Source organism: Echiichthys vipera (assembly GCF_963691815.1).
Source record: "Echiichthys vipera genome assembly, chromosome: 19".
Taxonomy (NCBI): Eukaryota; Metazoa; Chordata; class Actinopteri; order Perciformes; family Trachinidae; genus Echiichthys; species Echiichthys vipera.
Window position 1 is genome coordinate 18,703,579 of NC_139844.1, and position 16,564 is coordinate 18,720,142.

The 16,564-nt window shown below is 41.3% G+C and overlaps 2 protein-coding genes across 2 annotated transcripts; both read right to left on the reverse strand.

Annotated features, from left to right (window-relative positions):
• Window positions 1-805: 805 nt before the first annotated feature.
• fam167ab (family with sequence similarity 167 member Ab) lies at window positions 806-7,149 on the reverse strand. The gene is made up of 3 exons (XM_083933699.1): window positions 7,023-7,149; window positions 3,014-3,596; window positions 806-1,418 (listed from the first exon to the last, which is right to left on the reverse strand). The coding sequence occupies exons 2-3, from the start codon at window positions 3,380-3,382 to the stop codon at window positions 1,155-1,157; spliced, it is 633 nt and encodes a 210-aa protein (XP_083789825.1). The 5' UTR covers window positions 3,383-3,596; window positions 7,023-7,149; the 3' UTR covers window positions 806-1,154.
• Window positions 7,150-7,328: 179 nt separating this feature from the next.
• lca5 (lebercilin LCA5) lies at window positions 7,329-16,558 on the reverse strand. The gene is made up of 9 exons (XM_083933492.1): window positions 15,702-16,558; window positions 13,940-14,334; window positions 13,512-13,753; window positions 12,540-12,845; window positions 11,917-12,054; window positions 11,734-11,830; window positions 10,523-10,659; window positions 10,217-10,403; window positions 7,329-9,943 (listed from the first exon to the last, which is right to left on the reverse strand). Exons 2-9 carry the CDS (start codon window positions 14,325-14,327, stop codon window positions 9,021-9,023), a joined length of 2,418 nt encoding a protein of 805 aa, XP_083789618.1. The 5' UTR covers window positions 14,328-14,334; window positions 15,702-16,558; the 3' UTR covers window positions 7,329-9,020.
• Window positions 16,559-16,564: the final 6 nt, after the last annotated feature.

The following is a 16,564-nucleotide window of genomic DNA, read 5'->3' on the forward strand; positions in this document are numbered from 1 at the left end:
ATGTGAGAGCTTTAAATCTGTGGATTTCATACGCTCACATTTCAAATGCAACCCCCACCCTCTAAAGAAATAATAAGGACAGGTTATCTCCAGGAATATATGTATCCCATCATAACTGCCAAAAGAAGGCTCATAACAAGATCCACAGAACCATGTCATTTAGAGATCTAGATGAGGTTTAATTCAATGTCTATCCATTAAACTAAAGCATGTTTTTTTTTCAGACAGACAATGTCATCTCAAAAGGTTAGTTCCAGACTGGAACTGGACTGGAACAATTAAAGCATAAAAAGGACAAAGCTCCAACAAAGAGCTGAATGCATCTTTACTTATAAAAAAAAAGGAAACTTCGGCAAAGGACTTGAAACTATTGTGAAGTCATGAACTAGTGACAATCATCATAAAGAAAAAATAATTTTCATCATATTCTACAAAAAAACCGCAATGATTTCTACATTGATACAACTACGCGCTAACTCAAATATGCACTGGGTATAGTACGGTGTACATTTTGTATCGATATTAAGGCATCTTTTTAAAAGCACGTACAGATTTAGATGCAGAACATGAAAAGAACAACGTTCTTGACTATAACTGAACACATCATACAGAGAGGTCTGTATATACAGTAAGAACATATTTAAATATTTAATCCTGAAACCACGAAAGCCCCAGCAAACAACCAAAGTTTATAGAAATGTACTGGGTGACAGTATAACAGATGAGGCTTAAAAAGTGGACCGAAATAAGCTTGAGATTGCTTTACTGTAGTTTAAAAACACCCAGAATTCTGCTTCCAGTCATGATGGCCTAAAGGTCTAAATTCTGCTGCGGTTTTAAAGACAGAGGTTTCTGTATATAGCTGCATGTATAGTTTAGTGGCAAACACACTACATATGTACCGACTACACTAAAAATGCTTCTTTCTAAATAATACACATTACCTAAATCTCTCTTTTTGATTATAGGGACTGGGAAACAGGGTTTACATCTCCATTCTCCATTCTCCATGTCATTCTCACGACATGGTGGTCAAAAGGATTTCACCACAATCTAACAAATGTCCAGGACTGTCTTGTTGCGATGGAGCAAGGTTAACATTAGACAGGCTGTTCTGTTTTCAGGATTTCCTGCCCGGAGAGACGTCGCTGCCTCTAGCAGAGGGAGAAACGTCGAGAGTTAATGTTCATCTTGGTGACGCCGATGAGTCTCAGCGGGGCAGAGAGGCCGAGCCCCGGGGTGACCGGACATTCACACAGCAGGTCCGACAGCTCGTCCCGCTCCTCGAGACCAAAGGTGGCGTCGTTGAGCATCCGCCGATGCAGGTGGCACGTCTGCTCTATCTTCAATTTGTTGATGTCGTTGCGGAGCCGCATGAGCTGCCTCGCCAGCTGCTGGTCCTGCAATCGCATGTCTGTCTGATGGAGAAAGACGAAAAACAGCGGGGCTCAAACATCCTGCTGATTAATTGATCACTTTATCAACTAGAATTTTGATAAAATAATGTTTGAGTTATGTAAAAATACCCCAAAAAATACACTATTCTTTTGGCTGAGTAAATCATTCTTAATACATTTAAGACAAATAGGACCATAACAAAAAACTATATAAGGTTGTTGGTTTTACTGTAACTAAGCGAGTTTTCAAAATGTTTGTTAACAGATTTCGTTACCTTCGGACAGAGCCAGGCTAGCTGTAACCTCCTGTTTCCAGTCTTTGTGCTAAGCTAACCTGATAGTTACTAATAGTTAATAATAGTTTCCTGGCTGTAGCTGAATTTTACCGTACAGACATGAGCGTAGTATCAGTCTTCCCATCTAACCCTCAGCAGGAAACAGATAAGCCTTCTCCCCTATACACTATTCCTTTAAACACATTTTTAGTTTTACGCTGAACTTTTTTACCTCTAAGTTTGATTTCAACAACAATTTACACAGTGGAGGTCCCTGGTCCTTGGTCCCTGGTCCTTGTTGTGTAACACAATCCCCAAAAGAAAACTCACAGTGGGACATCCACAAACAAGTTTTCTCATCATAAGCTGTCTGAATTTTAGTGTTTTTCTGTGCAAAGATCAGAATCATCACTCTCGTCCACTGTCTTTGTGCAAAACGTTTGTGGACACATATTGTGTGAGTATAATTCTGCCTCTGACAGTGCCCCTTTGCGTGCTCAGTCCAGGCTTATGAACCGTGGGTTAATGTGCGGAGTAATTGAGCAGAGTAAAAATGATTACACTTGCAGAAACTAAATGTCTAATGCTATTGCCTGATTTCCAAATCAATCTCACTCATTAATGTGAACTTGTTTCTTCTGGCCACTAATTAATTCTAATTAGCTAAGAAGGAACTTATTTTCCATTTTGGCCTTTGGTCCCATATTGTATTCATTTTCAGGTTTTTACTTGTATTTTGGTTTCTACTGGAACATGTTCACATGCTTTAATGTTCCAAAAACATTTTTTTTTCTCATACTGTCTTTCTAATACCTGTATTTACCCTCTGTCTGAAACGCTCTGTTTTAGTGTCTGTCTCTTTAACCCCCCCGAGTCTGCTCTGATTGGTCAGCATTTTCAGGTATTCAGTAACTGTGCTCTCTGCGTCTCTACACCATCACTGCAGCCGGGGAATGACTGAAATGGCACTGTATACCTATATATAGTATAGTTGTGACATCACAGCCATACAGAGTTTCTGAATGTTAGCTTGCTTGCTAATGTTAGCACGCTTGCTAATGTTAGCTCACTGAAACCTAAGCTGGCTATGGCTCGACTGCACGGCATGGATCCGCCGTCGGTTTGCGAGCGATTTGCAGCAAGCTAGCGTAATTATGATTGTAATTTATTTTACAGCCTTATACTGACTGATTGTTTTAGCCGATACTCACTCCCGGCTATGAAGTGTGCTAAACAAAATAAAATAATATACAGATGCCAAAGTTTTAGTAAACTGCTCCACATTCCAAAGATAGATGATAAAACATTTGTGCATTGTAAAGTATTTAAGGAAGGTCTCACCAGTTCTCTCCTCAGCCAACTGAGAGCTTCATCGATGTTCTCAAATCCCTTCAGTACACCTGATGGCAGCTTGCGGTTAATCACATCAGGCTTCACTAAAGTCTCTTTGGGGGTGCCTACACTCCCTTCAGGCTCCATTTGGATCGGGCCTTTTCCGGTTCCAGACTCTCTGGCGCTTTCTGCCTCGAGCCGTTCTTTCCACTCCAGGTAAGAAGGTCTCCGGGTCTCCAATCGTAGTTTCTCCGTCAAGGCCTTCAAGTTCATGAGGTGGTCATCAGTAGGTAAATCCATGTCTTCCCCACATTCTGCTTCCTCCAGGACACTACTCTTATTTACAATAATGTGAGGAGCTAAGGGAGCGTCCATCATTAATCTGCTTAATACAAATAGCTCCTTAAAAATGTGTCAAGAATAATAACAGATAAAGATATCTGCTCTTCATTTGTAGCCTCTTGTGTTGTTACAAATGAACATAGTTGTACTTTTTTGTCTTTACTGCGTCCACTGTCTTTGTTGGGAAAGTCAATCTTTAAAAATTATTTGAAATCATCGTTGATGTTTCGGAAGCAAAGCATCTTTAGATCTGCAAAGGAGAAAAGTTATAAAACATTTGCTGACTATGATACACCACTGACAACCACATCCAAATGACAAGAGACAAAACTAACCTGACATCTGACAAGAAAGACTGCACCCCAACTGTGCCATGACAGGCTCAGTTGGTAGATTATGAATGGCTGGATTATGTCTTAGAAAGATTGAATGATGAGTGTAATGAAAGTTCATGTTCTCTTTCATTCTGTAAAGTGATTTAGAGTGAGCATTTGGCTTCTCGTATATCAAGGATCAGCACACTGTGGGAGCATAGAGCACACCTCCAGGATTTTCATTTAACAGGAACTAATTGTTTCCACAGCAACGACACAGCCACTGTAAATTTATCAGCAATTTTCCACCTGCCATCTGTTGGGCTTATTGCCTTAAACAACCTGTGACAGACAACTGGCAGTGGGGCACCATCTTTCTCTAACAAATATACATTAAATAAATTATGCATCATGAACATTATGGGCATATTTAAGTACTTCTCATCAGACATGGGAAGCATTTTTAATTTATTAACAGATTTTTTTTCAAAAAACACACAATTCAACAATGTGCATTTTGACTCTCAGGCAGCAATTAACAGCATTTAACAGCCACATGCTGCTCACATGCTCACAATGACAATGCTAACCATGGTCACCATCTTATTTTAGTGTGCTAGCACGCTAACATTTGCACTTAACGCAAAGTACAACTGAGGCTAATAGGAATATCATTAGTTTTGCAGGTGTTTTTTCATTCATAAACCAAAGTATTGGACCAAGTTACATTTTGACCTGATGGTTGTGTTTACAATTTAGAGTGTAATCAATGGAATCCTGAGGAGGGCATGAATGTCTGTAAATTTCTCTATCCACTATCCATCCAATAGTTATCTTTAACTTGTTGACATTGTGGTGTTGCTAACCTTATACAGGAAGATTCGGGAGATGACTAAAGTTAGTAGGATTGTACCTCTGGTGACCATGCATGTCTGGTACAAAGATCCACAGAAATCTATTCAATAGGTGTTGACATATTTTAGTCTGTGGAACAAAGTGGTGGATCGACCTGCCGACTAACATTACAGTCCAATGCAGCTAGCATGGCTAAAAAGTTAAATCACATAACATTTTTTAAGGACCACGGGCTGGAAGATATGGCATCCAAATCTCTGTTTAGAAACACTAGAGTGAGTCTGGAGGCCACAGGGAAGACTTACTCTGGAAATAAAGTCACAAACTAAATCTTTAGTGCATATTCCTAAACGATACAGCAAATAACAGCGTCAACAGTGGCAGCAAAAGCTCTGCCCAGTGTCCTTACAAAGTCTTCAAGGACTGAATATGTGGTTTATGCTCAGCTATTCCATAATGGGCACAGCAGACCAACAGTGAAGTCATTGCCCTGTTGTATCTAATGATAGGCTTGGCTGTTCTGCAAGGTAAAATAGACCTCCGACTGTGCAGAGTAGCTGATTTACTGTATGAATGCTCAGGAATGGATCTTCTCCGTTTTCTCTAAATTAGTGGGTCTCTCTCTGGAGACCACATTGTGACAGGAATAAAGGACGGGCAAAATCCATGCCATATGCATTTTTAAAGAGCTTCTAAAGACCCTGTACAGTAAGGAATTAATTTATATTGTGAATAGCACTGCAGAGCGAAGAGGTTTAGAAAGAAGGGGGAAAAGTGTGTACGCATAGTGGGCTTTGATCGCAATTATAAAGACATAAAGGGTTTAGAATCATAACTGCAAAATCCACAAACCAGCCGCTTGTTGGCTGCTTAAACATTTTGTGGAGGCACTTTTGGTGAACCCGGCCACTTTTGAATATACCAGCAGGAAATCTTTATCTTAAACCCGTGGTAGGCTGTTTATTTTGGGCGATGTTGGGCAAAAGTCCATAATAATCTTGTTAAAGTGACTTCTGCACCTCCTCTTGGCTCTGTTTTCAGGCTTTAGAAAATCTAGCCTGTGACAGGAGACTTTGGCCAACCACAGGTCATTTCAGAGAGAGAGAGAGAAAGAGAGAGAGAGAGAGTTTCTATTGGCTCAGGACAAAGAGGGGGGAGCTGCAGGAAGAGGTCTCACTCTTGTGCAAATTCTGTCATTTTGGGGGGGCTTTTTTAACTACTGCAGCAAAACTTACATCCTGAATATCCAATGCAGTCTGGGACAAATACAAACAAATCTTGGTGTGGAAAAAGGACCATTCATTGCCATCGTCCATATGTATCAACTGGCATCCAAATCACCAAACATCACCCATTTATTCCTCTGGTTTTGAGGCAGCAGAATTTGATTGCTGGGAAACGTCCAGTCGCAGTGTTACCTCACAAATAAAATGTATTGTGTGGTGTAATAGAATGTCAAACCCTGGTTCAGCAAAAGAATTTTAAAAAGTCTGGCTCACCTGTCTGGCACCCGCAGGCATGTCTACTGTATGGCAACCATTACTGTAGATCAACTAATCGGTCTCTAGTGTGCATCTCAGTCATTTCCATTATAAGGCTTTACATTTCTAACTGGAGATTTGATTATGTACTAAATTAATAGTAGAGCAAAGTAGAGAATATATGAGCATTATCCACATCACAAGCATGATGACAAGGTGACTCAACGAGACCAGCAGCCTAACACTAAAGCTATTCATAAAGGTAAACACTCAACTGCTGTGGCACATTGGATTCCCTCGTTATGGCAACATAAACTTAATCAAACAGTCTGGATCAAAATGGGGCACATTAACAGACCGACCCAACCACAGATAAAGAGAAAATCCATACTTTATATCCACATCAACAGGTGTTTTTTTCCCTGGTTGCATATGGAATTAAACACAGATCACATATGAGGAGCCTAAAATACTTAACTACAAACATCTACTGTGACAGTCTTTGTGGCCATCAAACATGATTCCCTATGTTCATGATCTAACCACAGCTAAGTTATTACTCTAATACATGCTGGAATTATATGTCTGCATAGCTGTGGGATGGTTAGTCGGGAATAAAACACACATACACACACATTAGTAAGAATTATGTTCCTCTAAACTTTTTATGGGTGAAAGACACATCAACACAAAACACTGCTACTGCAAATAACTGCAACACAACTTGATGCCTTTTTCCCCATTTCTAATTTTACATATGCACTTGACCTTATTTTTAAGTTGTGGTTAAGTTTACTCCTTCATATTCTTTTACATGTATTCATAAATAATGCACATACCATGCTACGGCTATAGTTGTAGGGATAGACCCTACAGAAAGGCTAAACCGAGTGATAACCGCGTCCGCATGTGCTGACGTTCGTTTTAACCTCTTGTTGCTTTCTTGACACCGCGCTGCGCTGCGGAGTGATACACCGGCGGCATCTTCTGAGAGACTGTAATTCAAACTGCGTGTGGCTCGTTTACCTTGCACCCTGCGGTCCGACTTGCAGTCCAAGCAGCGACGACAGTGAAGTCCATCTGGAGCCCGCTCTCTCTCTCTCTCATATCAGCCCTAGCAGCTCCACGGTCCACTTGTTTATGAGCGGAGAGCGACCGGAGGAGGGGCGGGGAGGTTGCGTCAGGTTTTGGTTGCTTGGAGACGTCCCAAGAATCCCTGTCACTTCCCCGCCGCGTGCATATTTCTGCAAGTGCGCCACAGTCTGATGGGAAGTAACGTTAGGCAGACACACTCACTCCAACCATTATTTATTTTCATTCAACAAAATACGACAAATACAGTTACTATTGGACAATAAGTACAAAATGTGAAAAATGCGACACAGATTTGAACTAGTTAACCACAAAGTTTCCATCCATCACACATGATCCCTTACGGAAGTTACTACAGTAAATTCTGATTGAATAAATTAAAAGAGCTCTTCAGAAATGTGTCAAAATGGACATAATGTGAAAAAATATACAAGTATGGATTTGACAGATTGTTGACACAGTGTGGTTATAGCCTAGTGCCACATTAGGAGTTGCCAGTCTATAATTAAACATATATAAATATAGATTAAAATAGAGCATTTAATCTATTCACTTCAATATAGCTTGTCCTACAGCCACTGGTGGTCTGTCCTAGTGCTGATTGTCTGCAGGAGTGTGGGGCTGCCATCATGAGAAGGCCCTCGAACATACCAGGGGTTGATGATATTTACTGTTCATCAATATCTTCAAGTTAACTGAATCAAATAGTTACAAACTTTCACCGGATTGGTTTAATTTTAAACACCACTGCATGTGCAGCATATTTCATAAAGTTGTCAAATAAACTCTTTATAGTTGTCATACATTCAGGATGCAGTGTAAACATACTGTGATTGTCATATTGCTCGGTGGTATAATCTTACGGCATGGACTTTAGAATAACGCAAAAATCACAGTGCCCAAACTTGGTGGAATAAAATGCGTCCAAATAGAAATAAAGATCTCAGGACCTGAACAAACCAACAATAAAAGCAATCACAAAGTATTATTATTAGGCTTACTGCAATATACGGCAAAGCGTGAAAAAGTGAAATGCAAAGAAATGTGATTCTGTCTGTTTGATTGTGACTGTATTGCTTAAGTTTGTTTTAATTGGACTAATATTCTAGGGGCCGGGATTCTGCGTGTTGCGGCTCTGCTGTCCTTCTCTTCCTCAGTCAAACTACCAGCCATATTCTACCACAAAACCTGGAATGCAAACTGAGAAATCTCTTCAAATAACAAGTGAAAACAATAGAAGCTAGCCGTCTCCACAACACCACTAAATTCCTATTTTACCAGTTTCAGCAACACAGACAGCTATTCTTGTCATCCACTTGTCTACACGCGTGTACCTGGATGCTCTGAGGTCACATTAAATTCCAAATTTTCTACATGAAACATTAAAAACAGTCATCTCATCTTCAACCGCTTATCCGGGGTCGGGTCGCGGGGGCAGCAGCTCTAGCAGGGGACCCCAAACTTCCCTTTCCCGGGCCACATTAACCAGCTCTAACTGGGGGATCCCGAGGCGTTCCCAGGCCAGTGTGGAGATATGATCTCTCCACCTGGTCCTGGGTCTTCCCCGAGGCCTCCTCTCAGCTGAACGTGCCTGGAACACCTCCCTAGGGAGGCGCCCAGGGGGGCATCCTTACTAGATGCCCGAACCACCTCAACTGGCTCCTTAAAAACAGTCACATAAGTTAAATGATTTCTCATTTATATAGTCATACGGTATTTTAGAGCGTTTACAAAAAAAAAGTTTTTTTCTCTTCTATTTTGGTTCTGTTGATAATGTTGAAACTTTTATCATTCGTGTTCAGACTTGACCATGTTAGGCCATGGCCATCACTCGATCTGTTATTTTGAAGATCTCATCGTTTCTCATTTTGTGACTTACAGACACAAGTGACGGCCTGCTATAAGACGGACTACCTCAAATCTAAACTCCTTTCATAAAGTAAGTTCCTCAATGTCATCATCAAATGAGGGGATGGCACGGATTGCAGGCCTGCTATCTGTAACATGTAGCGTGTTTAAGGAGGACGCTGGCGGAGTGGGAGACCCTGAGTTGAAACTGAGCAGTCCTTCCCTTCTTGAACGCACTCCATTGGTAGTTGGAGGACTGTTGAGGACCTCCATTTTATTGGAGGCGCTTACGCTGTCGCCCGCGGGCGTTGTCATTGCACCAAATAGCTGCTGCATGAGGCTGGACTTCCTCTCCTTCCCCGTCCCTCTTTCCGACTCCTTTTCTTTCTCTGTCTCCGCCCCTCTGAGACTAAACACACCAATTGCTTCTAATGCAGAGTCCCTGTCCTCTTTGGGCGGAGGCGGAGGGAAGCCCGAAGAACCTCGAGAAGCTGAATGTCCGAAAGAAGGCGCGTAGCTTCCGAATGCCAAGTCATCACCGGAGATTTGGGGCCGTAGGGCTCTCCTCCCCACTCCTGTTGTAGCAGCTCCACCCTCCATGCCTGATCTTCTCCTTCCGCCTTCCCCGCTTCCAGCGCCAGCGCGCAAACTAGTCGACTCTTCTGACTCTGTGAGGTTAAAAATGGAAGGGTTATGGTCCCTCTGCTCAGGAAGACGAGGGGAGGAATGGTTACTTGTAGCTTTATTGGATTCAGAAGGACTAGACTCTGCGAACATAGTGTCCTGGCCTCCATGGTCTTGACGGTCTATTTCACGCATCTTGGCCAGCAGCTGTTGTTTTTTGCGTTGTGCTTCTGCCGCAGCTTGCTGATTGGCCAGAACCCCCTGGTTCCACCTCTCTACCTCTTCCTGGACATGGCCGCGTTTCCTGTTGTTCTCTTCCTCCTGGTTTAACGGGGAACTTTCTGTCCTCTTTCTGTCTTCTTCCTCTCTTTTTTTCTCCAAGCCTGTGGACATGGGACAATCCATTACTGTTGCTTTCTCAATGTGAAAAGGTTGCATATGTATATGCTGATCTTACCATTAGGGCATTAGGGAGAGGTCAAGCGACCCTTTGAAAATGGCCAAGCCAGTTTTTCCCTCACCAAATTTTTGCCTTCTCGACAAGCGGTGACCGTTAAAGCCTCAGCCTCACAGTTTTTTGGAGACTCGATTCAGTATCACAAATCATTATATTGCAAAATTCAAGTGTTTCGATATTTTCTAACAGCCCCACTTACCGTCTCTTCGTCTCTTCGCCTTCTCCTCAAGCACATTTATCCCCTGGTTGAGTTGCCGCTTCTCCTCTTTCTCCTGCTCTTTCTCATTCTCCTTCACAAATTCCTTCTCCTTGTCTCTCATCTTCTGCTGTTCCCACTTTTGATGTCTGTCTTCTGCCTCATCCTGCCTCTCCTCTCTGTTAAACTCCTGCTGACGTGAATTGAATGAGAGAAACAGGCATACACAAACAGGTGAATGACTGAAAAATAATAGTGAGAGAAGAAGGCGTGTGGACGTTGTGGTGAAGTGAAGTAGAGTGACTTTACCTTGAGTGATAGGTATTCGTCAGGTGCCTGTTCACTGTACTCATTAGCATCAGTGATGGCAGGGGGAGGTGTGGGGAAATCCACACTAGATGTCCTGTCTTTAGTCTGCACCGCCTTGGTGCTGCTCCTGCTGGGGACTATGTTTGGAAAAAAAGCAGATTATATATTAGAGTTAATTTTGCAATACCAATTCCAAACCACACCTTGATGTAGAGCACTAGTTTCATAACCAATATTTATTAGCATCCATGTTCAACAACTTTTCAAAATGATTTCAATATGTATAAACTTTGATAAGCTTGGTCTATTTGACTTCTCTAGTTTAGAGACATCTTTAGAGATTAAGGATTTGTGATAGACAGCTAAATAGATTGTTCAGATTTTTTTAAGTGGGAATATATGATGTCCTTATCCACAGTCAGGGTATGACATTTACAGTAAATGGCGGTTGATACGCCTCCAGTTTGGAGAAGCCGGCAGGACAGGCACTAAGATCTAAGCAATAATCAGCTGTGGGCCGGGGCAGTAGCGAAAAGTATTTAAGCCACCTAAATAAAAAAATATCAGTTTAAGTGTAAGGTTTATTTCGAACATTTTCACCACTTTGCTGCCAGACAGCCCTGTTAAGAAAGGGTATTATCCTTTCTCTCGTCTTTGACAAAATCTGTACCTCAAAGAACATGGCAGTTTCTGGTCTACTGCTGCCTCCATTGGTTTGTTTGTTTTTCTTTATTGGTTCCTAACTCTTTAAAACACCAAAGTCACACAGTAACACAAACAAACTGACTGATTGAGGAAGCGGTAGACCAGCAACTCCTGTGTTCTGCAGGGTACAATTACTGCTTTTGTCAATAGAGTCTAGCGGCTTTGAAAAGAGAAAAGGAGGGTTTTTCTGCATGTAAACTTAAACAAAGTTGTCTGACGGCAAGGTAAAGTGCTGAAAATATTCTAAATACAGCATACATTTAAACTGTTTTCTTTTCAGGTGGGCCTCTTTAGGTGGCCAAAATTACGTTTAGCTGCTGTCCCCATCTACAGCAGTACATTGCTTAGGTTGCTTAGGGTCTACCGCCTGCTTCTCCAAACTTGGGGTGTGCTGACCGCCACCTACTGTAGGAAATGCACTGACTGATAAGTACCTCATACAACCTCACTTCATAAAAATTGGAATCCTAAGATTCTGTTTCCATAAACCAATAGTTAAGCCTTACCTTTCCGTTTTGTGCCACTGTCAGCCTCTTTTCTTACTGCAGGTTTCATCATGCGGTTCGCATAGATGTTCTTGACGTCTAGTTCTCTCTCCTTCTCCTGAAAAGAATAAAAATGAACAAAGTGAACGGAAAGATACAGTTGTTTCAGTTGGTATTCTTAAGTACATTTTTCCATATATGGACCTTGAGTTTATTGGTCAGTTGTTCCAGCTCCTCCTGCAGAGTTCTGATCTCTTCCTGGGCCCCGATTGTCTTTTTCCTCTCTGCAGTCAGCTGCCTTTGGTAACTGCCGTTACTCAGCTCTATGCTCCGCTCCAGCTCCTGCGAACACACACACACACACACACAAACACAGATGAACAAATACATTCCTCAGCTGACACATGACAATAAGGAACTCCGGTCTGATGCTGAAATTTGTTTAATGGAATTTATTGCAAATTAGCATGTTTTATACAAAATCTAAAAGGGATTGCTTATCCAGATATAGTGTAACCTTATAAACCAAACACCAATAATTTGTTACCAAAGAATCAAATCTGTAAGCTACACTTAAAGAAGACATAGGAAAGAGCAAGTGCAGAAATATTCTATTATATGATAAATTATATCAAGTCTGAAAAGGTTGTTTTTGTGTCAATAGGCAATAATTTAAAACAATACATAATTTATTTATATACTGAAAAATTAAAACCTGACATATTTAGGCAGTTGCAGTGAATGAGATACAATTCAAAGGCTGTCAAATGTTTCACAGCTTTATGAATATAAATGTTAAATAAATGAATTAATTGAATTCAATTTACCTTAATCTTGCGTTCTGCCTCATAGGCCCGAGTCTTCTCTTCCTCTAGCCTGCGGCTGAGGTCGTCTCTGGTGCCCAACTCTCGCTGGTCAACCAGCTTCTTCAGGCGCACGATGGTCGCCTGACTCCTTTGCAGCTGCTCCTCGCTGTCCTTCATCCGCCGCTCAGCCGCTCGTTCCCGCTCCTGAGTACGTCTGAGCCGCTCGCGCAGAACATGGGTCTCGTTGTTGTGGCGGGACAGTAGCTGGGAAATCTCGCTTTCTGTGTCATCGTAGCGATGCAGGGCTTTCTCTTGACGCACCTGAAGCTGCAGCGTGGAAAAGAAGAAGCTCAATTTTAGAATGCAACAGAGTGTATGGAAGCCCTGAGAGGCAACTGAGATCAAATTCTGATCCACATTGTTTTTTTTTAGCTCCTGTGTATGACTTTAGAACAGGTAAAAATGTAATTTCTTTTTGTTTTTTGTTTTGTTATGGGAATTTGTTTTTTTCAGGCTCATTTCCTTCTGAACATGGGCTAGTGGTACACTCTGTAGGTCAAAATGAGTATTACAACAATAACACCTGAGTCTGACAAACCTTTGTTCGCCTGCTTGTGTAAAAAATAATTTTAAAAAAAACTTGAAAATGATTGTGAGAAAAAATATTTACATTTTCACTTACCAAAACCCCCTGTTTTCCAGATTATAAAAGAAAATTGAAAAATGGTCATGGCAAACACACTTTTCACCTGTTCTGAAATCATAATCCCAGGAAAGAAACCCATTTAGATGAGATGAAACTCACTTTCTCCCAGGGCCTCTATATATTCAAGATAATGAGGAAGAACATTAGATTTATATTTATATTATTAAGATTTTTCTGCAAAGATGAGTGTGTTTACGTTTTCATCAGAATTCTTTATTTTACTTTAAAACATCAGCATTGGCCACTAAAATCTAGGTCTGGTCGTATAACAAGAGGGGTAGGTCTACCTGTCTGAGAACTCGATTCTCCTTCTGCAGCTCAGCAGTGCGCTGTTGCAGCTCAGCAAGTGAGTTACTCAATTCATTGATCTTTAGCAGGCGGGCTGAAAGCATCCTCTTGGTCACCAGGTCAAGGTCTTTAGGGGGGGTGGACACCTTGTTTTGTGGAGGCACTCCCCTGCGATGCTGCTGGATCAGGGGCTGGCGAGCTGGACGCTGTGGGCGAGACACAACCCGGCACCCCACAACACCTGCAAGTTAAAGAAACACATGTGATGTAGAAATAATTTAAAGGTAATGACAATAAAGACTTTTACATGCCAATACTGAAACACATGGGCACTAGTACTGGTGAACAGAAAGAAAGGTTGGGGCTAAAGACGAAGACGTTTTATTCATTCTTTCATCCATACTTGATCACTTCCTATGTCAAATACCTGTCTTGTAGAGAAGGCTGTTAGAAATCCTCTTTGCCCGCACCCCTCTTTGAGGAGTAGGGGACGGGGTCCGGGACCGTGAGTATGGTGAGATCGAGCGGTCTGAAGCAGAATCATTCTCATAGTCCTCCGAGTAAAACGACCGGCTACTTCTCCCTCCTTCTCCATCTGATATCTGGTCACGATCTGGATCCGAACGCCAGGTTCGGGTTTTCGATCTACTCTCAACACCGCCATCTTTTTCATCCTGGATCTTGTCCCGGTGGTTCTTTTTGTCTTTTGGGAAGGATGATGCTCGGGACTCTTTCTTCGTACTAAGGGGAGACTGGCGACTTTGATCAACATCCCGGTTGTCTTTATACGGATCAGTCACGTTTTCAGATTCCATGTTGTCTCTTTAAAAAAAGAAATGCTGAGTTGAATTCAAACACCAAAAGCGGGAAAGAATCTTATCAGACTTTTAATGACATTAGGAGTTATAATTTAACAATACCAAAGGCTTTCTTGTACATGATGTACCTTACCTGATTTAACAAACCTACATCAAAAGTCCCCTGGTAAACTGACATCAACATTTGCACCAGGTGAAAAAGCTAAAATTCATCCAAACGTTAATAAGAAGCTTAGCCAACTGGTTTCTGTCAGGTTTTCTGTATTGTGTGTCTTGGTCACTAAGCAACAACACACATGAGGAGGAATTTTCCATGGGGCTTAATGATGTATGATATCACTGCTGCTGCATACAAGATACTAGCCTGCCCCCATCTGTCCTGGTGACTTATTAAACAGCAAGATTATTATTTCTGACGGCAATAAGATGCATATGTACACGTGTGTTCAGAGATTACAGAAAAAAATAGGAGAGAAATATAAATACTATTTTTATTCTGCTAATTGTAGATATATTGTAACATATTAAATATAACACACACACACACACACACACACACACACACACACACACACACACACACACACACACACACACACACACACACACACACACACACACACACACACACACACACACACACACACACACACACACACACACTATATATAGTATACCTGGAGTTTTAGAATATATCATATGAAATGTGGAATTATTATGACATTATTTTGTGAATAACTATCTATTATAGTGTCTTACCTGCCAAATGGGTAGTTAATATAAGATTTTCTGAATAGTGATTACTACATTAAGATTTCTACACACATGCCCCAGATTATTTTGTCTTTGTAAGAGTTCAAACAACCTTGATCAGTTTAAAGAATAAATAAAGATTTCAAGACTCTTTAATATTTGTCTTAATGGCATGTAAAGGGCATTCAGTCATCTAACCCTTTTCATCAGCCCTGACAATACCAGAATCACTTGATGGGCAAGTATCTATGGCAACAACAGTACACACAGCAGCATCCCCATAAATAGAAAAGGGCATAATTATAGGTGAAGCAGGGCAGAAGGGTAATACACCATAATACAAACCTGCTTTGGAAAACAGTGAGTTTAGTAGTTAAATAGCTTTATTGAATGAAGAAACTGAAAACAGAGATTTACATTGTTTGTTTGTTTCTCCTCTGTGAGCATTAAAAGGAAATACACACAGAGCAATTGAGACTGTGTTCATTCAAACTGATTTCCTTCATAAATTCAGTGGCACTTTTGTCAGATATGTTTGATGACAAAAATGAATTACCATTATCGAGAAATATGCCTGGGTGTATAGCAGGATCAGCGTCATAGTATCTAAACACTCACCACATAGGTTAGATCCCCATCCTCTCTGTTGACATTAGCGTTCACATCTTCTGCTTCATCGTGCTTATTTATGTCTGGAGAGACTCCTGATAATAACGCTTTATGCTGAGACAATACAAGCTGTCTAGTGAACACAAGTATACAAACAGAAGCGTGTTATAAAGGCGTACTATAGCGGTACTACTTGCTTGCTCTCACGGACAGACTGGATTAAAGTAGGCCGTCTGCTGTTGACAGGTACATTGTTGTGAGACTGTCAGGTAAGAGCTACAGTGTTTCTCCTAAGTTACCTGAAGCCAACCACACATCTCAGTGGGCTCTTAACTCATATAAAACATTATCAAATAGACGTAACGTTAAATAAGACAGGTCCCAAACACCAACGCACTGGTATTAGCAAACATTAGCCCGTAAGGGGTCTGTAGAAAGCTAACGATGATGGAGGACTAACTTATTGGTGGAAAAACTACATCAACAGGTGGGGTGTGTTTTAGCATTACTGCTCGGCGTCTGCTGGCACCAACCTGTCCCTTTTCCAAGTTTACATCTGACTGCCTTTGTCGGGTTTACCTTTAACTGCAGCAATTGACGGCTTCTTGTTTAGACTCGGTCGGCTAATGCTAGCTAACTAACGTTACATTGCTTCATACTAGCAAGCTAGCATGAACTCAAGCTAACTTAGCTACCGTTAGATATATAATGTTAGACGTCCGCCCTTTTCGGAACCAGTTATTGCTCTAATTGTTTTAAAATTTTAAAGTTGTAATCATCCAGAGTCAAACAGCAAGGCGGAGTAATCCTGAGAGACAGCCACAGAGGCGTTCAGATGCTGTTTTCTGTCCACGCCTTGAGGTTTGCTCCAG

Bases quoted from the DNA above. Each gene is read 5' to 3' on its own strand.
- lca5 (XM_083933492.1), bottom strand. From the start codon at position 14,327: ATGGAATCTGAAAACGTGACTGATCCGTATAAAGACAACCGGGATGTT. The intron at 12,846-13,511 runs GTAGACCTACCC...TCCACGCTGCAG, and splicing joins AGAATCGAGTTCTCAGACAG to CTTCAGGTGCGTCAAGAGAA. The intron at 11,831-11,916 runs GTCCATATATGG...TATTCTTTTCAG, and splicing joins AACTGACCAATAAACTCAAG to GAGAAGGAGAGAGAACTAGA.
- fam167ab (XM_083933699.1), bottom strand. From the start codon at position 3,382: ATGATGGACGCTCCCTTAGCTCCTCACATTATTGTAAATAAGAGTAGT. The intron at 1,419-3,013 runs GTGAGACCTTCC...TTTCTCCATCAG, and splicing joins GTTGGCTGAGGAGAGAACTG to ACAGACATGCGATTGCAGGA.